Source organism: Ahaetulla prasina, chromosome 6 (assembly GCF_028640845.1).
Source record: "Ahaetulla prasina isolate Xishuangbanna chromosome 6, ASM2864084v1, whole genome shotgun sequence".
NCBI lineage: Eukaryota > Metazoa > Chordata > Lepidosauria > Squamata > Colubridae > Ahaetulla > Ahaetulla prasina.
The window spans coordinates 111,650,227-111,674,642 of record NC_080544.1 but is presented as its reverse complement, the minus strand read 5'-3'; the positions used below and the strand labels follow the sequence as shown (position 1 = coordinate 111,674,642).

The 24,416-nt window shown below is 47.0% G+C and overlaps 1 protein-coding gene across 2 annotated transcripts; it reads left to right on the top strand.

Annotated features, from left to right (window-relative positions):
- The first annotated feature begins 434 nt into the window (after positions 1-434).
- Positions 435-24,001, top strand: LOC131200679 (deoxyribodipyrimidine photo-lyase-like). Of its 2 annotated transcripts, none has more exons than XM_058187810.1 (10): positions 435-539; positions 6,431-6,753; positions 8,437-8,582; positions 12,344-12,526; positions 13,913-14,071; positions 16,549-16,747; positions 17,557-17,709; positions 18,589-18,710; positions 19,671-19,830; positions 22,178-24,001. In XM_058187810.1, exons 2-10 carry the CDS (start codon positions 6,453-6,455, stop codon positions 22,330-22,332), a joined length of 1,578 nt encoding a protein of 525 aa, XP_058043793.1. In that variant the 5' UTR covers positions 435-539; positions 6,431-6,452; the 3' UTR covers positions 22,333-24,001. The 2 variants fall into 2 exon arrangements, with proteins under 2 accessions (XP_058043793.1, XP_058043792.1); XM_058187809.1 differs by lacking the exon at positions 435-539 and adding an exon at positions 547-695.
- The last annotated feature ends 415 nt before the right edge of the window (positions 24,002-24,416 follow it).

Here is a 24,416-nt window from a genome sequence, read left to right as displayed (position 1 = left end):
AAAGTTGACGTTGTATATAATATACAAATATACAAATGGATGAAGGCTTAACACAATGTAAGCCGCTCTGAGTCTTCGGAGAAGGGCGGGATATAAATGCAAATAAATTTTTTTTCATAATTTATTAAATAATTAATAATTAATAATTAATAATATTAATTAATATTAATTAATTAATTTATTATTATTAGCTCTGCAGCCTAGGAAAGCGTTGAAAAACCCCGCTGGAGCGGGCCAAACCCTTTAAACTGATCCCCGGAGGCGGGGCAGCGTCCAAAGCTTCTTCTCCCGCCACGTGCCCGCCGAGCCCCAAACAAGTGACGTCAGAAGATTCGAACGCTGAGAAAAGAAAAGTCGCAACGTTCCATCCAGCCACTCCGGAGTTCATTCACAAAAAAAAAAAAAAAGGATCGGCGGGGAAGGGGCGTGGCGAGGGGCGTGGCGGTCCCGCCTCTTTCCCCGCCCAGGGGCCGGCTGGCGTTGTGTAAGCGGGCCCAGCGATCAGCTGCCTGGCCGAAGACGCGAGCGGAGATCGCCGGGTGAGTGGACCGGATTCCTTCCCCCGCATGCCGGGCTCCGCTTCTCTTGTGTCTCTTCTGCGGGGATGGATGAAGTCCTCCCTTGGCCTGCCTTGCAAGGCTGTTGTTTGTAGGACGGAAGGAGCAGATGATCGCCCTTCCTTTCCCGGTTCTGCGGTGGGCAGGATTGTCTCTTTTTTTTTTTTTGCAGGCGCGGGAGAGGAGGATGGGCTTTGTAGTCTGCTGCCCCCTCGGCCCTGTGTGAGCTTGGCTGGAGGAGGGAGTGGGATGGGAGGGAGGCTTTAAAAAAAAAAGATGGAAAGGAGTTTTATTATTATTATCTTATTTATTTGAGGCATCTATTAAATAATCGAGGTTGTAAGGCTGAGTTTTTCAAACTTTTGGCCACTTGAAAGGTGGGCGGACTACAACTCCCAGGATTCCTCAGCTATAGCATAGCTATAGCATAGCTGGCTGAGGAATGCTGGGAGTTGTAGTCCACCCGTCTTTAAAGTGGGCGAAGTTTGAAAAATGCTGCTTTAGGGCAAATCGTTGAAGTTTGTTAGTTCTGCAAACTGTAGCTGCGGTATAAGCGGAGCTGGAATTGCCCAATGGGGTGGCTGCCACACCCATCATCCCCACCCCCACCCCAGCAGCATGATGGGTCTCTGGCAGATCCATCTGGAGAAACAGCCCGAAGGGAGGGTGGCTATTATTAAATGCTCTTTGTAGTTCTAAACAGGCCTTTAAAAAGAAAGAAAAGGAATGTCACAGCCCAGAATCCTACACCACAAACACACCAGCCAGTTAGGGGCGTCATGGGATATCTATGGGGAAAGTCCCTCTGGGATGTCTTTATAGAAGTAGTCCTCGACTTACAACAGTTTGCTTAGTGACCGTTCAAAGTTACAACGGCACTGAAAAAGAGGGACGTAGGACAGGTTTTCACATTTACGACCATTGCAACATCCCCGTCAGAGGTGGGTTTCAGCAGGTTCTGATCGGTTCCGGAGAACCGGTAGTGGAAAATTTTGAGTAGTTCGGAGAACCGGTAGTAAAAATTCAGACTGGTCCCACCCCCATCTATTCTCTGCCTCCAGAGTCCCAGCTGATCAGGAGGAAATGGGGATTTTGCAGTAACCTTCCCCTGGAGTGGGGACGGAATGGAGATTTTACAGCATCCTGTAAAAGGGGTGGAAATGGAGATTTTACATTATCCTTCCCCTGCCATTCCCACCAAGCCACACCCACCAAGCCATGCCACGCCCACTAAGCCACACCCTCAGAACTGGTGGTAAAAAATAAATAAACCCACCACTGATCCCCATGGTCATGTGGTTTAACATTCGGATGCTTGCGCAACTGACTCACATTTATGACGGTCGCAGTGTCCCGGGGTCACGCGATCCCCTTTTGTGAACTTCTGACAAACAACGTCAATGCGGAAGCCAGATTCACTTAACAACCGTGTTCCTAATTTATCAACTGCAGTGATTCCCTTAACATATGTGGCTAGAAAAGTCATAAAATGGGGCAATGTCTCAATTAGCAACATAGATTTCAGGCTCAATTGTGATCGTAAGTTGAGGATTAACTGTAGCTATATGGGTCTGACTTAGAATAGAATAGAATAGAATAGAATAGAATAGAATTTTATTGGCCAAGTGTGATTGGACACACAAGGAATTTGTCTTGGTGCATATGCTCTCAGTGTACATAAAAGAAAAGATACGTTCATCAAGGTACAACATTTACAACACAATTGATGGTCAATATATCAATATAAATCATAAGGATTGCCAGCAACAAGTTATAGTCATACAGTCATAAGTGGGAGGAGATGGGTGATGGGAACTATGAGAAGATTAATAGTGCAGATTCAGTAAATAGTTTGACAGTGTTGAGGGAATTATTTGTTTAGCAGAGTGATGGCCTTCGGGAAAAAACTGTTCTTGTGTCTAGTTGTTCTGGTGTGCAGTGCTCTATAGCGTCGTTTTGAGGGTAGGAGTTGAAACAGTTTATGTCCTGGATGCGAGGGATCTGCAAATATTTTCACGGCCCTCTTCTTGATTCGTGCAGTATACAGGTCCTCCATGGAAGGCAGGTTGGTAGCAATTACTGGTAGCAAAGACTTAGGTTTATACTTAACTCCTGGGCTATTTAACAGATTTAAATTAGGCTGAGATTGCCATTCAATGCTAATACAGTTGATCCTCGACTTAAGAGCACAGTTGGGATGGGAATTTCTGTTGCTAAGCAAGGCAGTTGTTAAGTGGGTCGTGGCTGATTTTACAATCTTTTTTTTCCCACGGCTGTTAAGCGAATCATTGCAGTTGTTAAGTGAATTAGGCAGTCGTTAAGCAAATCCAACTTCCCCTGTTGACTTTGCTTGTCAGAAGCCCGCTGGGAAGTTCTCAAATACTGGTAGTCCTCCACTTACAACTGTCCATTTAGTGACCATTCGAAGTTACAATGGCACTGAAGTCACGAGTCACTGAAAAAAGTGACTTATGACTGTGTTTCATATTTATGACCATTGCATGTGACTTTGGTCATGTGATCAAAATTTTGGACACTTAGCAACTGACTCATATTTATGACATGTTGTGTCTTGTCCGCTCTCACCGCAGCCGGGGTCTGCTTATCTGTTCCCGAACACGGAGGAATGTATGCCTCCCGGCCCCAGTCCTGGCTCCATGCCCAGACAAGCTGAAGAGGAGGGGGCACCTCCCGGCCCCAGTCCTGGCTCCATGCCCAGACAAGCTGCAGAGGAGGGAGCACCCCCCGGCCCCAGCCCTGGCTCCATGCCCAGGCAAACGGAGCAGCTAGACCCCTCCCTCTCCTCCACAGCATGTGAGCCTGAGGAAAGTTTACTTCCAACAGCTGCTGATTGGAGTGACCCTCGCATCAGAAGACTGGATAGGCGGAGGCAACAGAAGGAAGGGAGGGGCAGGCCTGGATGAGTGCTGAGTCATGGAGCCACACCCCATGGCCTATATAAAGGATCTGCTTTCTGGCAGTCTCTGAGTCAGGCAAAAGTCGAACTTATCTTGCTGAAGTCACTTACTGGTCTCCTGCCTGCTCTGAGGACTTTGCTAGGACTTTGGGCAGAGCTGCAGAGGCAAACCTGATTCGGATTTCCCTGACCTGGCCGTCAGCGGAGGAGTGGGACACGACATGACAGTTTCAGCATCCCGGGATCATGTGATCCCCTTTTGCGACCTTCTGACAAGCAAAGTCACTGGGGAAGCTGGATTCATTTAGCAACCATGTTTCTCACTTAACTGCTGTGATTCACGTAACAACCTTGGCAAGAAAAGTTGTAAAATGGGGCAAAATTCACTTGACAAACTTTTTACTTAGCAACATAAATTTGGGGCTCAATTGTGGTCGTGAGTCGAGGACTACCTAATCACATGTCCAGTCTACCTTCTAGGGTTGTTGTTACAAGAAAATGGAAGGAGGTGTGCGACGTGTCTCTGAATGCTTCTGAAGCATTAAGTGGGACGCTCCACCTAACCAACAAATCTCCCTTTTCGAAAAGATCCCCATATTGACATTCAATGGAACCTCCACCCTCAGAGGCAGTCTACCTTTGTATAACTGTAGCTGGGCACCAGTGCTGAAAAAAATCCTCGGGTCCTGGTCCCTGTTGGCTGCCACTCCCTCCCCCAGCAGCCGAATCAGAGGAGGAGGAGGAAGAGGTGTGGGAGCCAGGGTCAGCATCAAGGCAACCTGAGAGCTCCGATGGGGAAGCGGGAATGGAGTTGGCAGAGAGAGAGAGAGAGAGGGAGAGAGGTGGAGTCTGGGCCGTCCATCAGCCCTCAGATGGAGAGTCAAGAGCCCCCAGGTCTATAGGTGGCTGATGAGGAAGAGGAGGAACAGCTGGGTCCAGTGCCTGTCGTGCGAATGCACAGAAGGCAGAGGAGAGGAGAGCAGTGGAAATCTATGAGCCGATCCTTGGGACAGAAGAGCCCCTGCTGCTAGTGAAGCTCCGCCCTAGCTCAGGGGATAAAAAGCAGGGGGCAGAGATGAATAGATGTGGCAGACAACTATTCATCTCCCTGCCAGACGGACTTCTTAGCCTGCGGGGAGACAGAAACTTTTTGCCGGGGCTGGCGGCGCTCCTAATAAAGGAATATTTGCGTTAACTTCAGAGGGTTTGTCTTGTTTGGGGAGCTGGGTCAGAACAGTAGGGATCTACTGTTTAGAAACCCAGTGTCGTGTCCCACTCCCACTCCGACGAACGAGTCAAGGAAATCCGTAACAAACTTGGCAAGAAAAGTCATAAAATGGGGCAAACTTCACTTGACAAACGTTTTACTTAGCAACATAAATTTGGGGCTCAATTGTGGTCGTGAGTCGAGGACTACCTAATCACATGTCCAGTCTACCTTCTAGGGTTGTTGTTACAAGAAAATGGAAGGAGGTGTGCGACGTGTCTCTGAATGCTTCTGAAGCATTAAGTGGGACGCTCCACCTAACCAACAAATCTCCCTTTTCGAAAAGATCCCCATATTGACATTCAATGGAACCTCCACCCTCAGAGGCAGTCTACCTTTGTATAACTGTAGCTGGGCACCAGTGCTGAAAAAAATCCTCGGGTCCTGGTCCCTGTCGGCTGCCACCCCCTCCCCCAGCAGCCGAATCAGAGGAGGAGGAGGAAGTGTGGGAGGTAGGGTCAGCATCAAGGCAACCTGAGAGCTCCGATGGGGAAGCGGGAATGGAGTTGGCAGAGAGAGAGAGAGAGAGAGAGAGAGAGAGGGAGAGAGGTGGAGTCTGGGCCGTCCATCAGCCCTCAGATGGAGAGTCAAGAGCCCCCAGGTCTGGAGGTGGCTGAGGAGGAAGAGGAGGAACAGCTGGGTCCAGTGCCTGTCGTGCGAATGCACAGAAGGCAGAGGAGAGGAGAGCAGTGGAAATCTATGAGCCGGTCCTTGGGACAGAAGAACCACCGCTGCTAGTGAAGCTCCGCCCTAGCTCAGGGGATAAAAAGCAGGGGGCAGAGATGAATAGATGTGGCAGACAACTATTCATCTCCCTGCCAGACGGACTTCTTAGCCTGCGGGGAGACAGAAACTTTTTGCCGGGGCTGGCGGCGCTCCTAATAAAGGAATATTTGCGTTAACTTCAGAGGGTTTGTCTTGTTTGGGGAGCTGGGTCAGAACAGTAGGGATCTACTGTTTAGAAACCCAGTGTCGTGTCCCACTCCCACTCCGACGAACGAGTCAAGGAAATCCGTAACAAACTTGGCAACGAAGCCTCTGCAGCTTGCCAAGTTCCTTCGAGGTTTATCAGGGCAGGCAGGAGTCCAAGTTGTGACTTCAGCGATAGGGTCTGATATCAGCAAACTAGATAAGACTTTGCTTGACTCAAGGTTGGAATGCCAAAAGCAGGTCCTTTATATAGGCTGTGGGGTGTGGCTCCATGACTCAGCATTTATCCAGGCTTGCCCCACCCTTCCTTCTGCTGGCGTCGCCTCTCAGATCTCTGGAAGCGAGGGTCCTCCCACTCTAAATTGTCTTCAGCTGGATCTGCTGTCAGCGTCTGGGAAAGGGAGGGGTCAGAGGGAGTAGGCCCGGGTAATTCCACCACCTGGCTGGCTTCCTGCTCTGAAGGCTGAGCCAAAGGAACACACGCTGTATGAGTGAGGTTTATCGGGCTTCTCCTTTCACTCCTTGAATCCTCTCCGGGCATGGGGCCAGGGCCGGGGGCTGGAGTCATGACAGGCCATTCATCTTCATTATCAGACTCGGAGTCTGATAAAAGGCCCGGTTGGGAGGGGCCTTGCTGAGGAGACGAGGGAGGACGACACCCAGCTAGATTTTAATCAAATTGAGAAAGTGGGTTTTTGTGTGTGTGTGTCTCTATCAAAGAGTCTCCGGCTGCTTATGTTCCACCCGCTTTTCTCACAGACCTATTTTAGAACTCGCAGCCATGTCTCCGAAGAGGAAGATGCCCGGGCCGGTCACGTCCACATCTGACAGCTTAAAGGGAGGCAGAAAATCGGACCACACTGGCACAGAGGCCTTCTCTGCAAAGAAGTTCAAATCTTTGGATGATCCTCCAACCCAGAGCTTGGCCGAGACGGTGAAGGAAACCCGTTTGAGCGTGGCGACGTCGGTCGTGGAGTTCCCGTACAACAAGAAACGCGTCCGGTTGATCTCTCTGGTTCCTGATCTCAAGGAGGGGGCTCGGGGGATCTTGTACTGGATGTCTCGCGATCAGAGAGTTCAAGGTGAGATTGTAAATCCCGCTGGGAGAAAACTACTCAATGGTGATTGCTCCAGTTCCTGACTGCAGGACAGGTTATGGTTGGGTTCGCACACAACTGGGTCGGCCCCTTTCCTCAATTAAAGTCACTTTTAGGGTTTAGCAGGATGGATTGAACCATAAGGGATCTTAGCTGAATTTGCACTCCATATCCTTTTTTAAAAAAAAATATTATTATTTTTACTAATTGCATTTCTTAGTGCTTAATAAACATCGTGTTGTCTGGGTATTTAATTTGCTTAATTGTACATAATACATTCTTAATCTCCACCCCTTTTTTCCAACCGCTGATAAAATAGACTCCACGTTTGATAATATTTACAGATCCCTCACATCCTGGACATAAACTGTTTCAACTCCTACCCTCAAAACGACACTATAGAGCACTGCACACCAGAACAACTAGACACAAGAACAGTTTTTTCCTGAACGCCATCACTCTGCTAAACAAATAATTCCCTCAACACTGTCAAACTATTTACTAAATCTGCACTACTATTAATCTTCTCATCGTTCCCATCACCCATCTCTTTCCACTTATGATTGTAACTTTGTTGCTGGTAATCCTTATGATTTATATTGATATTGATTGTTCCTTATGATTTATATTGATATAGATTGTTGTACCTTGATGAAGGTATCTTTTCTTTTATGTACACTGAGAGCATATGCACCAAGACAAATTCCTTGTATGTCCAATCACACTTGGCCAATAAATTCTATTCTATTCTATTCTATATCTTCTTCCTGTCTCATTTTTAATGTCCATTTTCATACACCCTGGTATTTCCTTAATTATTTCTTCCTTGCGATGTGTTCCTTTATTTTTCCAGTATTGCGCAAATACAGTCCTCGCTGCTGTCAAGATGTATAATATTAAATACATAATTTTCTGACCATGTTTACCTGATATTATACCTAATAAAAATAGTTCAGGTGTTGTGACCCAGGCCCAAGTAGGTAGTAGGAGACTGAGTGAAAAAACAAATGAACTTTATTTGAACAGCTGAGAATTAACTCCTTCTCAGTGTAGTTCAACTAAATTAAATCAAATTCCTCCCAATACAAATTCCTCAGTCCTATCGCAAACCTTGATCCAATTAGGCAAAGTCCAAAGGCCTTTCTTGGCAAACGTTCAGAAGTCACCAATACAGAAATAAATGCAAGAAGATGAAGCTATCAACATTGTTTTCCGGCAAAGCCCAAATGCCGTTGCTGGTCTTTTAAGCCTTAGGGGAGGGGCCAATCATCTCTCAGCCTTACTCCCGAGTTGTCCTCTCTGCTTGAGCTGCTCTTGCCTTCTGGCAGCTCTTCTCATGTGTGCACTAGGAACAGGCTCCTTCTGTTCCTCTGCCTCACTACTGTCAGTCTCTGGAGTCCACACCTCACTCCCCGATGGCTCTGGCCCCACCTCAGCCTCCGACGCAGAGCCCTCATCCGGGCCTTCCCCAGCCTCCAGGACTGGCCCATGTTGTTCCTCAGCCTCATCGCTCTCCGACTCCATTGCCAGCTCCGTAGGCTGCTGGCGGACCACAACATCAGGTTTAAAATGCTTTCCAGTCATCTTTTCTAACCATTTATGTGTTTTTCCCCCCCAAATTTTCTTGCTTTATCACAAGCCCACCACACCTGTGCGTCCTTCTTGCAGATAATTGGGCCTTCCTGTACGCCCAGCGCCTGGCCTTAAAACAGCGCCTGCCGCTCCACGTCTGCTTCTGCCTGGTGCCCAAATTCCTGGATGCCACCATTCGCCATTTCGGTTTTTTGCTCAGAGGCCTGGAGGAAGTTGCTGAGGTATTGGCACCAGCGGGTGGGTAGGTGGGTGGGCATTGCAGGCACAAGGAGAGAAAAAACTGAGCTCTGAATCCCCCCTCTGTGGATTCAAAGCAAAGGAATCGCATAGATCAGGGATAGTCAACCTTTTTATACCTACCGCCCACTTTTGTATCTCTGTTAGTAGTAAAATTTTCTAACTGCTCACCGGTTCCACAATAATGCGCTGTGTATCTTCATCTGCGCATGCCTCTCGCGCATCGTGGATTGGGTTTGGGGGGCCCCGCGCCGGCTACCAGCTCTGCTTGTCTGTTACAGCTGGGTGGTGTGGTGGGAGATGCGCGAGCTATTCTGGGACGGGGCTCTTTTGTTTGCGGTCGCATTACAGCGCCATTTAGTTTCACTTACGTAACGTGAACTAAACTTAAGCGCGGGCGATACAAAGAGTATATTTTCAGAAATTTAAATTGTCACGGGGGATTTTATGAAAACCTAATGAAAATGTTTTTAAATAATGCTATGAAAATTTTTCAAACAGTCAATTAAATTAAAAAAGAAGGAAAGTGCTTCAGTATCGGACCAAACCCCTACCGCCCGCCATGAAAGCTGGAACGCCCACTAGTGGGTGGTAGGGACCAGGTTGACTACCACTGGCATAGATAGTCCACAGTAGAGCCCAAAATTTCCACCGCTAAGTGAGGCAGCTATGTGCGCTTAGTCCTGTTTGATGATCTTTCTTCCCATGGTTGTTAAGTGAATCACTACAATAGTTAAGTTACTAACATGACATAACATTGTTAAATGAATCTGGCTTCCCTGTTTGTTAGAAGGTCGCCAAAGAATGTGACCCCCGGAGGGGGGGACACGGCAACCGTCATAAATATGAGCCCATTGCCAAGTGTCTGAATTTTGAACTCATGACCATGGGGATGCTCCAGTGGTCATAAGTGTGAAAAACATAACTGTAAGTCGCGTAACTCTGAACGGTCACTATGAAATGAAAGGTTGTAAGTTGAGGCTACCTGTATAGGTAGGTCTTGACTTACAACAGTTCGTTTAGTGACCGTTCAGAGTTACAACACCACTGAAAAAAGTGACTTAGGAACCGTTTTTCACTTTTTTTTTTTTTTAGTAAAAAAGTTTTATTTTTACAATCATGTCAAACAACTCATTCAATGTACAGTTATATACAATTAGTCGGGCCTGCCCAGTCACCACCCCCCTTTTTAACATTCTTCCCTCTTCTACCTTCTTTTACTTTCCAGACCTTCCTCTCCTTCTCTTATCTACATCCTCTCCTCCTCCACCCTCCACCTTCCTTCTCCTCTTCTACCCCTCTTCCTTCCTCTTCTCCTCTTTCCTACCTCCTACTCTCTCCTCTTTCTCCCTCCCACCGTTCTAAAATGGTAACTGGGCAGACCCGACCCTACATTAATTATATTTATACATCTTCAATAATCCTGTACATTAACCATCACTCCATCCTCTACCCTCAACCCCCAATTCCCTCCCCTTACCCACCCCCCCACCCCGACTTCCCAGAACAAAATGCAGGGTATCAAAACTAACAATCATAATCTAAAATAATTCCTAAATTATAACCTCTAGTCTCTCCACACTTAATCACACTCTCAATTCCCCTCTCCTTCAAAAATATATCTAATACAAAATATTTCCTAAATTTACTCATATGCTATTCGATATTTTTTTATCTTATTCTGAATATAATCAATCCACATTTTCCATTCTAAAATATATTTTTCTTGTGTATAGTCTTTCAAGTAAGCGGAGATTTTTGTCATCTCTGCCAGATTTGATACTTTGAGTGTCCATTCTTCGATTGTAGGTAATTCTTCTTTCTTCCAATATTGAGCAATCAAAAGCCTTGCGGCTGTTATTAAGTTCAAAATCAATTTAGTCTCTATAGCTGTATAGTCCATAATTATTCCTAGTAGAAAGAACTGCGGAGTAAACTTAATCTTCTTTTTCAAAATATTGGAACCGTTTTTCACTCTTATGACCTTCGCGGCATCCCCATGGACACGGGATCAAAATTCAGATGCTTGGCAACTGACTCACATTTATGACGTCCCAGGGTCCCAGGGTCATGTGATCCCCTTTTTGCGACCATCCAACAAGCACAGTCAATGGGAAGCCAGGTTCACTTAAAAAACAGTTTGATTAATTTAACAACTGCAGTGATTCACCTCACAACTATGACAGGAAAAGTCGTAAAACGGGGCTAAACTCACTTCACAAATGTCTCACCTAGCAACATAAAATTTTGGACTCAATGGTGGTTGTACGTTGAGGACTACCTAAGCAAACTGGGCCAGTGTTTCTCAGTCTTGGCAGCTTGAAGGTGTGTGGGCTTGAACTCCCAGGATTCCCCAGCCACTGTTGCAATACAAAAAATCTTTTGACTTATGACCACAATTGAGTCCAAAATTTCCATTGCTAACGGCGACAATTCTTCACTGAAATTTGCCTCATTTTACGTCCTTTTTTGAAGCTGTTATCATACGGTGAATCATACGGTCGTTAAATGAATCTGGCATCCACCATGGACTTCGCTTGTCAGAAGCCAGGTGGGAAGGTCACAAAAGGGGATCACGTGATCCCGGGGACACTGCAACTGTCATAAGTACCTGCCAGTTGCCAAGCGTTCAACTTTTGGTTACGTGGCCACGGTGATGCTACGATGGTCATAAGTGTGAAAAACGGTCGTGTGGTCAGCGAACTCTGGTTGACTCTGGTGGCTCAGCAGACTAAGACAGTCTGTTATTAACACAGCTGCTTGCAATTACTGCAAGTTCAAGCCCCACCAGGCCCAAGGTTGACTCAGCCTTCCATCCTTTATAAGGTAGGTAAAATGAGGACCCAGATTGTTGGGGGCAATAAGTTGACTTTGTATATAATATACAAATGGATGAAGACTATTGCTTGACGTAGTGTAAGCCGCCTTGTTGTGTCTCGTCCGATCTCACCACAGCCAGGGTCTTCTTATCCGCTTCCGAACACGGAGGAATGTCCTAGTATGCCTCCCGGCCCCAGCCCTGGCTCCATGCCCAGACAGGCTGAAGAGGAGGAAATACCTCCAGCCCCCAGCTCTGGCTCCATGCCCAGGCAAACGGAGCAACTAGACCCCTCCCCCTCCTCCACAGCATGTGAGTCTGAGTAAGGTCAATTACCAACAGCTGCCGACTGGAGTGACCCTCGCGTCAGAAGACTTGATAGGCGGAGGCAACAGAAGGAAGGGAGGGGCAGGCCTGGATAAGTGCTGAGTCATGGAGCCACACCCCATGGCCTATATAAAGGACCTGCTTTCTGGCATTTTCTGAGTCAGGCAAAGTCTAAACATATCTTGCTGAAGTCACTTTCTGGTCTCCTGCCTGCCCTGAGGACTTTGCTAGGACTTTGGCAGAGCTGCAGAGGCACGCCTGATTCGGATTTCCCTGACCCGGCCGTCAGCGGAGGAGTGGGACACGACACGCCTTGAGTCTTCGGAGAAGGGCGGGATATAAATGCAAATAAAAAAACAACCAAAAAAACCCCCGGATGGCTGCAAATTGAGATCACGAGACCGCAGCGGGGTTGGCATGTCGGTCGTAAGGGTGCGTAGGCGGTCGTAACTTTGAATCATTACAGCAGCCGAACAAACGGTCGTAAGTCGAGCATCCCCTTTAATGTCTGCCTGCTCTTGCCTAACCGGAAGCTCTCCTGTGTTGTGTTGAACGGGCTGTTGTGTTGATGACAATCTGTTTTTTTTTCCCATTCTGCAGGAGTGTCAGGTGCTCGACATCCCTTTCCACTTGCTGGTCGGTTTCGCGAAAGACACGCTGCCTCGCTTTGTGACCCAACACGGCATCGGCGGAGTGGTGACAGATTTCTCCCCGCTCCGCGTTCCCATGCAGTGGGTTCGAGACATCCAGGAACGGCTGCCCAGCGATGTGCCCCTTGCTCAGGTGCCAGGTTGGGGCTGGAATCGCCATGGGGTAGGGCAGACCAGTTTGGGGGTGTCGGGAGGGCTGAAGCAAATTTGACCCCCAATTTATTGGTGCGCAAAGAGAAGCGGTAGAAATGTACGGCTCCTTGACTGCATGTCGGAGTGGAAGAAGCACTCCCAGAGTCAAGAACGCACCCGAAAAATGGCAAGAAAAATTCAGAATATGGGCTGGGTGGAGGAGAGAGAGGGGGCTGTTGAGAAGAGAAAAGAGAAGAGAAGAGAAGAGTGGAAGAGGAGGAGGAGGAGGCTAGGAAGGAGAATAGAGTAGAATAGAAGGGGTGGGCAAGGGAAGAGAGGAGAGGAGAGGAGAAGAGAAGAGAATATTGGAATGGAATGGAATGGAATGGAATAGAATATAAATAGGAGAGGAGAGGAGAGGAGAGGAAGAGGAAGAGGAGGCTAGGAAGAAGGAAGGAGAATAGAGTAGAATAGAAGGGGTGGGCAAGGGAAGAGAGGAGAGGAGAGGAGAAGAGAAGAGAATATTGGAATGGAATGGAATGGAATGGAATAGAATATAAATAGGAGAGAGAGGAGAGAGGAGAGGAGAGAGAGGAGAGAGGAGAGGAGGAAGAGGAGGCTAGGAAGAAGGAAGGAGAATAGAGTAGAATAGAAGGGGTGGGCAAAGGAAGAGAAGAGAAGAGAAGAGAAGAGAAGAGAAGAGAAGAGAATATTGGAATGGAATGGAATGGAATGGAATGGAATTGAATGGAATAGAATATAAAAGAGGAGAGGAGAGGAGAGGAGAGGAGAGGAGAAAAGAGAAGAGAAGAGAAGAGAAGAGAAGAGAAGAGAAGAGGAAGCTAGGAAGAAGGAAGGAAAATAGGGTAGAATAGAAGGGGTGGGCAAGGGAAGAGAAGAGAAGAGTGGAAGAGGAGGAGGAGGAGGCTAGGAAGAAGGAGTAGAGTAGAGTAGAAGGAGAGAAGAGGAGAAGAGAAAAGGAGAAGAGGAGGAGGAGGCTAGGAAGAAAGAAGGAGAATAGAGTAGAAGGGAAGGGAAGAGAGGAGAGGAGAAGAGAAAAGGAGGAGAGGAGGAGGAGGCTAGGAAGGAGAGGAGAGGAGAAGGGGAGAGGAGAGGAGAAGAGAAAAGAGAAGAAAAGAACTTTATATGCCAATACACCCTACATAAACATGATAAAATAAATAAGTAAATAAACTAAAAAATAGGCATATACCCACATATGTTATATGATCCGTTCTGCCCAGTCGGAGTTTCCCAGTTAGGCTGAGAAGAGAAATCTAGCAAAAAGGCAGACCTTCTCACTTCTAACCAATTATAAAAGAAACCCATTTTCTTAATCTCTTGCCTTTCGATTGGCCAACAAGCCCTTCTCGTTTTCCATCCTCAGGTGGACGCCCACAATATTGTCCCGTGCTGGGTTGCCTCGGGGAAGCAGGAATACGGAGCCAGGACAATTCGGAGGAAGATCCATGACCGACTGGCTGAATTCCTGACCGAATTTCCGCCTGTCGTCAAGCACCCGTTCCCGTCTGAGCTTCAGGCAGAGGTGATGGGGTTGGTTGTGGGGCTGGACTGAGCCGTCTCTAAGGCAGTGTTTCCTAAACTGGGGGGTGAACTTCAACTCCCAGAATTCCCCAGGCAGTTTAGGCTTTTATGTCTATGGTAGGACTAGAACTCACAGCCTCCTGGTGATTGGCCCAAAGTCACTCCGCTGGCTTTCATGCTTAGGATGGGACTAGAACTCCCAGCTGCCTGGTGATTGGCCCAAAGTCACCTAGCTGGCTTTCATGCCTAAGTGGGGACTAGAACTCCCATCTGCCTGGTAATTGGCCCAAAGTCACCCAGCTGGCTTTCATGCCTAGGGCGGGACTAGAACGCCCAGCTGCCTGGTGATTGGCCCAAAGTCACCTAGCTGGCTTTCATGCCTAAGTGGGGACTAGAACTCCCATCTGCCTGGTAATTGGCCCAAAGTCACCCAGCTGGCTTTCATGCCTAGGGCGGGACTAGAACGCCCAGCTGCCTGGTGATTGGCCCAAAGTCACTCCGCTGGCTTTCATGCCTAGGGCGGGACTAGAACGCCCAGCTGCCTGGTGATTGGCCCAAAGTCACCCAGCTGGCTTTCATGCCTAGGGCGGGACTAGAACTCCCAACTGCCTGGTGATTGGCCTAAAGTCACCTAGCTGGCTTTCATGCCTAAGTGGGGACTAGAACGCCCAGCTGGCTGGTGATTGGCCCAAAATCACTCCGCTGGCTTTCATGCCTAGGGCAGGACTAGAAATCCCAGCTGCCTGGTGATTGGCCCAAAGTCACCCAGCTGGCTTTCATGCCTAGGGCGGGACTAGAATTCACACTCCTGGTGATTGGCCCAAAGTCACCCAGCTGGCTTTCATGCCTAAGGTGGGACTAGAATTCACAGTCTCCTGGTGATTGGCCCAAGTCACCCAGCTGGCTTTCATGCCTAGGGTGGGACTAGAATTCACAGTCTCCTGGTGATTGGCCCAAAGTCACCCAGCTGGCTTTCATGCCTAAGGGGGGACTAGAACTCCCAGCTACCTGGGGACATGAGGGCGGAGTCAAAAGAGGTTTCAGCCGAGAATCCCTACATAGCCACAAACAAACTAAGACTAAACCCTTGTTGAATTCCATTGACTCTTCTCTGACTACAAACTAATACCATAGTTACGGTAGAGGTAGTCCTCGACCTACGACTGCAATTGAGCCCAAAATTGATGTTGCTGAGCGAGAGATTTGTTAAGTGAGCTTTGCCCCATTTTACGACTTTTCTTGACACGTTTGCTAAGTGAATCAGTGGAAGTTGTTAAATTGGTAACACGGTCGTTTAAGCGAATCTGGCTTCCCCCTTGACTTCGCTTGCCAGAAGGTCGCAAAAGAGGAGCACCTGACCCCCCCCCATATTTGTGACCGTCACAATATGAGTCAGTTGCCAACTATCTGAATTTTGATCACGTGACTGTAGGAGTGCTGCAACGGTCATAAGTGTGTGAAAAACAGTCTTAAGTCCCTTTTTTCAAATGTAACTTCCAGCGGTCACTAAGTGAACTGTTGTAAGTCAAGAACTACCCGTAGTTAAAATTCCTCCACTAACAGTTGGCTTTTATCAATAAATCGGTTTAATTTATTAATAATTAATTTAATTAATGTAATTAATTAATAAATTGGTTTCATTTAATTTATTTAATTTAATAAATCGATTTAAAGAGACTCTGTGGTCTCTTCTCAAACTCCCAAAATCTTCAACCAAAAACTGTCTCCTATTGACCTCACCCGATTCCTAAGAGGACCGTAAGGGGCGTGCATAAGAGCACAAAAGTGTCTACTATTAAGGACTGGCTTAATAGGGTTTTTAAATTGGATTTTACTGGGGTTTATTTTATATTATGTATTTTATTTTAAAGTTAGGCCATATTGAATAAGTTTTTTAATAGTGTTTTTATTGTAATATATTGTATTGTTTTATCTGGCTGTTCACCGCCCTGAGTCCTTCGGGAGAAGGGCGGTATAAAAATTATATTATTATTATTATTATTATTATTATTATTATTATTATTATTATTATTATTATTATTATTATTATTATTATTATTATTATTATTATTATTATTATTACCGTTCCTGTCCTAATGTTTCCTTTCATTATATCAAATTAATACAATTATTACATACTTTTGCTCACATATATGCTTCTATGATATTTTGTTGACTTATGTTGATGCTTGTGTATACTGTTGTGACAAAATAAATAAATAAAATAAATAAATAAATAATTGGCCCTTCTTGTGTTGGCCTGGAGTTTGCACCTACAGGAGCGTTAAATTTTTTCTGCTCCATTTTCTTTTTCCTTTTTTCTTTTTAAATAATTTTTTTTTAAATTTTTCGTTTAATACAAACGTGCCAGCTTGCGTTAAACAGCGCGTCACCTGAGTATAAAATCCTTTGCCTCTTGACGATGTTCTTTTCCCTTCTTGCCATCCGTCGTCTCTGCCCCGCTTGAAAATCTTACAGCCCATCAGCTGGGAGGCCTGTTATTCCAGCTTGCAGGTGGATCGCTCCGTCAAGGAGGTGGAATGGGCCAAGCCGGGAACTTCCTCTGGCTTCAAGGTGCTGGAAGAGTTTGTGAAGGACAGGCTGAAGTTCTTCGGTTCGGACCGAAACAACCCCAACCGGCCAGCCCTCAGCAACCTCTCGCCCTGGTTCCACTTTGGTGCGTATAGGGGTAGTTCTCCACTTACAACTGCTCGTTTAGTGACTGTTCAAAGCAGTGGTGAAATGTAAAATTTGTTGCTACTGGTTCTGTGGGCGTGGCTTATTTTGGGGTGTGGCTTGGTGGTCATGTGACTGGGTGGGCGTGGCTAGCTGCTCATGTGACCGGGTGGCCCTGGCTATGGGCATAGAAACTACTTAGAGGGCTAAAAAAAGTAATTTCTGACCGGTCCTCGCACTTATGACCATCCTCACATTTATGCCCATTGCAGCATTTTTTAACAATCATGTCACTCATTTCACAACTGCTTCTCTTCACTACGGTTACAAGATAGGGTGCAAAATGTAAAATGTGAGGACAGTTGTAGGTGTGAGGACCAGTCAAAAGTGTGAGGACAGGTCAGAAATAACTTTTTCAGCCCTCTGAGTAGACCCTATGCACAAAATGCTGCAACAGGGATAAATGATGACCGGTCATAAGTGTGAAGACTGGTCAAAAGTGTGAGAACCTGTCAGAAATCACTTTTTTCAGTCCTCTGGGTAGTCCCTATGCACATAGGTAATTTACATTCCAACTCTGACCCTGTTTACCCTCCCCCCGAGGGGTGTGTCATCAGTCACATTCTCCAATGAAAAAATTTCGCAGGTTGTAGAGATCACTCCCCTCCGGCCACTATGGGTAACCACGGAGATGGCCTTGACAGAGATATGTCTGGAATGTGCTTTTGTCCACAGCTGCAGAGTTTGTTTTCCCATCCCCCTTGCCTATGCTTTGCGAGTTGACATGACCTCTGATTTCATCCCTCGTAGGTCAGGTGGCTGTGCAACGAGCCATTTTGGAGGTGCGCAAATATCGCACCAAGTACAAAGAATCCGTGGAAGGTTTCATCGAGGAGGCCGTGGTGCGTCGGGAACTGGCGGACAACTTCTGTTTCTTCAACCCCAACTACGACAAGGTTGAAGGTAATGGAGCCCTCCGTCTTCTGGGCTCATACGAGACACGTAGATCCAAAGACCTAACCGAACCATAAACAGGTTGGGTGAAGGCCTCTGCTGCGTCCTTAAACCTGTGCTGGTTGTGTGAATGCAGCCACTTGTGTCAGGCGTGAATAACCGGACTCAGATGGGTAGAGTTCAAACTACCTACTTTATTGTTTTCTGCCTATAATACAGGAATCTTCCCAGACAGGCAGTTTTTACGTAGGAAAGACTAGATAAGGCTCGAAAGCATTTGGGGTGTGCGTCTATGTCTATGAGATCTTGCTCCCTTGTGTTTATTGTATTGAGTCCTGGCTAATCCCCTGTTTGACTCCCTCCTTCCAACTGGGTGTTCTGACCCAGCTCCCCAAACACGACAAACCTTCTGAAGTTAACTCAAAGATTCCTTTAATTTAGAAGTGCCGGCAGCCCCGGCCAAAAGTCTCTCTCTCACCGCAGGCTAACAAGTCCGTCCGTCCAAAAGATGAATAGTTGTCTGCCACATCTATTCATCTCCGCCCCCTGCTTTTTATCCCCAGAGCTAGGGTGGGGCTTGGCTAGCAGTGGTGGTTTTTCTGTCCCAAGGACCGGCCCATAGATTTCCACTGTTCTCCTCTCCTCTGCCTTCTGTGTATCGGCGCATCAGGCACTGGACCCAGCTGTTCCTCCTCTTCCTCATCAGCCACCTCCAGACCTGGGGGCTGTTGACTCTCCATCTGAGGGCTGACAGACGACCCAGGCCTTGATGCTGACCTTGACTCCCACACCTCCTCTCATTTGGCAGTTGGAGGGGCCGGCGGCCGACAGGCCATAACACCTACAGGGACCTCTCCAACGTTCTGACAGGTGTGTATTCTTCCAAAGGTGCTTACGACTGGGCGAAGACCACACTGAAGCTCCATGCCAAGGACAAGAGGCCTTACCTGTACACGCTGGAGCAATTGGAAGAAGGGAAGACACACGACCCCCTGTGGAACGCGGCGCAGGTAATCCGAAGTCAAGAGGAAACGTGGTTAGGAGATCCTGGCTAATTGCATTTGACTAAGGGTTTGCGGGTTTCTTCAACGGCACGCGCGAAGGCTATGCCATTTCCTACATCTCTTTATTGTCATACAGGTAGTCCTCGACTTATGACCCCAATGGAGCCCAAAATTTGTGTCCCTAAGCGAGGCAGTTGCTAAGTTAGCGGTGGCCCGTTTTACGGACTTTCTTGCCGCACGTTGTTAAGTGAATCGCTGCCGTTGTTACGTCAGTCAGTCGGTTGTGAAATGAATTTGGCTTCTCCGTTGACTTTGCTTGTCAAAAGCAATAGCAATAGCGCTTATATACCGCTTCACAGTGCTTTTACAGCCCTCTCGGAGCGGTTTACAGAGTCAGCCTCTTGCCCCCAACAATCTGGGTCCTCATTTTACCCACCTCGGAATGACGGAAGGCTGAGTCAACCTTGAGCCTGGTGAGGTTTGAACTGCTGAACTGCAGGCAACAGGCAGTCAGCAGAAGGAGCCTGCAGTACTGCACTCTAACCACCGCGCCACTCAGAAGGTCGCAAAAGGGGATCCCATGACCCAGGGACACTGCGGCCATCATAAATATATGCCAGGTGCCAAGCAGCTGAATTTTGATTGCACGACCCAAGGGATGTTATGACGATTGTGAGGGTGAAAAACGGTCATAAGTCACTCTTTCAGTGCTGTTTAGTGACCGTCAGGATGTCCTGCCCTCAGGTGCTTTGGAGGATAATTTAAACCCTGGGGCTGCATCATTGGGCTTTTTGAAGAAAGATTGGTGGGCGTTGATCTGGGAAGATCTGAAGATAGTTAGCCTAAAAGACGTTGAAGGCCCCTTCCAAGCCATGGATGCTGGGGTTTTAAATCGGTTTCCAAGGGACCTTCGCTTTCTCCATGGAGAGGTGAAGTTCACTGGTCCTTCCCCCTCTTCCATCTCAGCTCCAGATGGTCCACGAAGGGAAAATGCACGGCTTCCTGCGGATGTATTGGGCCAAGAAGATCTTGGAGTGGACCAAGTCACCCGAGGAGGCCCTGCAGTTTAGCATCTACCTGAATGACCGCTACGAATTGGACGGCCGAGACCCCAACGGATATGTAGGTGAGTAAAGGAGAGGCGGTTGTGACCCAGGCCCAAGTAGGTAGTAGGAAACTCAGTCCGTGAAAAAAACAAACAAACTTTATTATAACAGCTGAGAATTAATTCATTCTCAGCGTAGTTCAACTAAATTAAATCAAATTCCTCCCAACACAAATTCCTCAGTCCTATTGCAAACCTTGGTCCAATTAGGCAAACTGCCAAAGGCCTTTCTTGGCAAAAGTTCAGAAGACATCAATACAAAAATAAATGCAAGAAGACGAAGCTATCAGCGTTGTTTTCCGGCAAAGAGCCCAAACGCCGTTGCTGGTCTTTTAAACCTTATGGGAGGGGCCGATCATCTCTTAGCCCTACTCCCGAGTCGTCCTCTTTGCTTGAGCTGCTCTTGCCTTCTGGCAGCTCTTCTCATGCGTGCATTAGGAACAGGCTCCTCCTGTTTCTCTGCCTCACTACTGTCAGCCTCTGGAGGCTCTGGAGTCCGCACATCACTCCCCGATGGCCCTGGCCCCACCTCTGCCTCCGACGCAGAGCCCTCATCCGGGCCTTCCCCAGCCTCCAGGACTGGCCCATGTTCTTCCTCAGCCTCATCGCTGTCCGACTCCCTTGCCAGCTCCGCAGGCTGCTGGCGGACCACAACAGAGGCTGGGAGGTTACCCAAGGATTGAGGGAAAGGACCTACGACTTAGCCTTTGGGCTTCTCTCTGCCCTGCCGTTAAACGGGGCGGTCAATCAATGAGGACTCCCCGTAAAGCCAAACCCATACCAGAGGGAGGAATGACATGCGTAATAGATGTAGTTTCATAAGTTTTTGTTTTTACTTGAAGGCCTCTTTTCAGAATCTTTTGGTTATCCAAGTGATCCCACAGCTTCTAAGCGAGGGATGGGACAGGTAGCTGAGATCTCAGCATCTCTTGGAGATTGACTGTAGTTAGGGCCCTGATTGTGTCTGTCGCTTAAACTCAGATGGATCTTTCTAGATTAGATTAGATTAAAAGAGATTAGATTATAGATTAGATTACATTAGATTATGTGTGCATCCATACCAGTGGGTTGCTACTGGTTCGCTCCAGATTGGGCAAACCAGTAGCAGTGGCGGCAGGAGACTCCGCCCACCCACCCGGACACTTCTGCACATGCTCAGAAGCGTCGCGCACAAGCGAACCGGTAGCAAACTAAATTGAAACCCACTACTGATCCATACGTCAATAGTGTGTCACTTAAAGTCGGATCTTTGTAGATTAGATTAGAAGAGATTAAAGATCAGATTAGATTACACTAGATTAGATTATGTGTTCATCCATATGCCAATGGAGTGTGTCACTTAAACTCGGATAGATCTTCATAGATTAGAAGAGATTAAAGATTTGATTACATTACACTAGATTAGATTAGATTATGTGTGCATCCATATCCCAATAGAATGTGTCACTTAAACTCGGATAAATCTTCATAGATTAGATTAGAAGAGATTAAAGATCAGATTAGATTACACTAGATTAGATTAAGTGTGCATCCATATGCCAATAGAGTGTGTCTCTTAAACTCGGATAGATCTTTGTAGATTAGATTAGAAGAGATTAAAGATTATATTAGATTACACTAGATTATATGTGCATCCATATGCCAATAGAGTGTGTCACTTAAACTCGGATAGATCTTCATAGATTAGATTAGAAGAGATTAAAGATTTGATTACATTACACTAGATTAGATTAGATTATGTGTGCATCCATATCCCAATAGAATGTGTCACTTAAACTCGGATAAATCTTCATAGATTAGATTAGAAGAGATTAAAGATCAGATTAGATTACACTAGATTAGATTAAGTGTGCATCCATATGCCAATAGAGTGTGTCTCTTAAACTCGGATAGATCTTGGTAGATTAGATTAGAAGAGATTAAAGATTATATTAGATTACACTAGATTATATGTGCATCCATATGCCAATAGAGTGTGTCACTTAAACTCGGATAGATCTTCATAGATTAGATTAGAAGAGATTAAAGATTAGATTACATTATACTAGATTAGATTAGATTATGCGTGCATCCATAATGTGTCACTTAAACTCGGATAGATCTTCATAGATTAGATTAGAAGAGATTAGAAGATTAGAAGAGATTAAAGATCAGATTAGATTACACTAGATTAGATTAAGTGTGCACCAAAATGCCAATAGAGTGTGTCTCTTAAACTTGGATAGATCTTTGTAGATTAGGTTAGATTAGATTAGATTGGGATTAGATTATAGATTAGATTGTGTGTTGAAGACCTCTGAATTAATTACATTAGATTAGACCCTTCCTTTGGCCAAGTGTGGCTAGCCTTGTTCTATGTCTCTCCTAGGCTGCATGTGGTCCATCTGCGGGATCCACGATCAAGGCTGGGCGGAACGGGCCGTCTTTGGCAAGATCCGCTACATGAATTATGCCGGTTGCAAGAGGAAGTTTGATGTCGCCCAGTTTGAGCGCAAATACAGTCCTCGACGCTTCACCAAGTAGCCTCGGCGGAAGGCCACCATCAACGCTGGTGGACAGGTGCTTCTCCCCTCATAAGGAATAATAAAGACACTCACTGCTGCAGAACAAAACAAGCTTCACCTACTGATTGAGACCCCAGGCTAGAAACCAGGAGAGGGTGTAGACATGAAAGCCGGATGGGTGACTGGACCAATCACTAGGAGAGGGCGAATTCTAGTTTTTCAGCCAATCACTGGGAGACTATGAGTTCTAGTCCCGCCTTAGGCATAAAAGGTGGTGGGTCACCAGGAGATGGCGAGTTCTAGTCCCGCCTTAGGCATTAAAGGTGGTGGGTCACCAGGGGATGGCGAGTTCTAGTCCCGCCTTAGGCATTAAAGGTGGTGGGTCACCAGGGGATGGCGAGTTCTAGTCCCGCCTTAGGCATTAAAGGTGGTGGGTCACCAAGGGATGGTGAGTTCTAGTCCTGCCTTAGGCATTAAAGGTGGTGGGTCACCAGGGGATGGCGAGTTCTAGTCCTGCCTTAGGCATTAAAGGTGGTGGGTCACCAGGGGATGGTGAGTTCTAGTCCTGCCTTAGGCATTAAAGGTGGTGGGTCACCAGGGGATGGCGAGTTCTAGTCCCGCCTTAGGCATTAAAGGTGGTGGGTCAGCAGGGGATGGTGAGTTCTAGTCCTGCCTTAGGCATTGAAGGTGGTGGGTCACCAGGAGATGGTGAGTTCTAGTCCCGCCTTAGGCATTGAAGGTGGTGGGTCACCAGGAGATGGTGAGTTCTAGTCCCGCCTTAGGCATTAAAGGTGGTGGGTCACCAGGGGATGGCGAGTTCTAGTCCCGCCTTAGGCATTAAAGGTGGTGGTCACCAGGAGATGGCGAGTTCTAGTCCTGCCTTAGGCATTAAAGGTGGTGGGTCACCAGGGGATGGCGAGTTCTAGTCCTGCCTTAGGCATTAAAGGTGGTGGGTCACCAGGAGATGGTGAGTTCTAGTCCCGCCTTAGGCATTGAAGGTGGTGGGTCACCAGGAGATGGTGAGTTCTAATCCCGCCTTAGGCTGGGTGACCTTGGGCCAATCACCAGAAGACTGTGTGATCACAGCCAAGATCAGAGCATCAAGGACTCCATAGTCGTCCCCTTCCTCCTCCTTTCCACAAACTCCTCTCCCTTCTAGCACTGATATTGTTACCTAGATTGGTAATAAAACGTCTGCAAGCAAACAAGTGAGCTCAGAGAGCACCAGAGACCCCACAGCCCCCCTCATCTCTTCTTCATCTTATTCTCTGCATACTCCACTCCCTCCTAGTTCTGATGATGTTAGCTAGTTGGGTCATGAAACGTCTGCAACAAAACCAGCCAGCACAGAGAACATCAAAGACTCCACAGTTCAATCCCGAGCTACAAATATTCTCTTCTATCCATTTACTGAATATAATCTTTCTTGGGGAAACTGCTTCGTTAAACAGGGGGGGCAAGGCGGAGAAATGACTGAATATATGTAGTCCTCGACTTATGACCACAATTGAGCGTAATATTTATGTTGCTGTGCGAGACATTTTGAGTTTTGTCCCATTTTACAATTTTTCTTGCCACTGTTGTTAAGTGAATCACTGCAGTTGTTAAATTAGTAAAACGGTTGTTAAGTGAATCTGGTTTCCCCACTGACTTTGCTTGTAAGGTCACAAAATGGGATCACGTGACACTGCGACCGTCATAAATACGAACCAGCTGCCAAGCCTCTGAATTTTGATCATGTGACCCTGGAGCAACGGTCGTCCGTGGGAAAAACGGTCGTACGTCCAGTGGTGGGATTCAGCCAGTTCGCACCACTTCGGGAGAACCGGTTGTTAACTTTCTGAGCAGTTTGATGAACTGGTTGTTGGAAGAAATCATTCGGGCAGAGAACCGGTTGTTAAATTACTTGAATCCCACCACTGCGTACGTCCCATTTTTCAGTGCTGTTGTAACTTCCAACGGTCACCAAATGAACGGCCGTAAGTCGAGGACTACGACGTTTCCCCGAAAATAAGAACCTGCCTTATATTTTTTTTAAACCCCGAAATAAGCGCTTGGTCTTATTTTCGGGGAGCTCTTATTGTTTTGGGGCGCATGGAGCAA

Excerpts from the sequence above, each read along its gene's own strand:
- LOC131200679 (XM_058187809.1), top strand. The coding sequence starts at position 667 with ATGATCGCCCTTCCTTTCCCGGTTCTGCG. Across the intron at positions 6,754-8,436 it reads TCGCGATCAGAGAGTTCAAG|ATAATTGGGCCTTCCTGTAC; the intron begins GTGAGATTGTAA and ends TCCTTCTTGCAG. Across the intron at positions 14,072-16,548 it reads CGTCTGAGCTTCAGGCAGAG|CCCATCAGCTGGGAGGCCTG; the intron begins GTGATGGGGTTG and ends AAAATCTTACAG.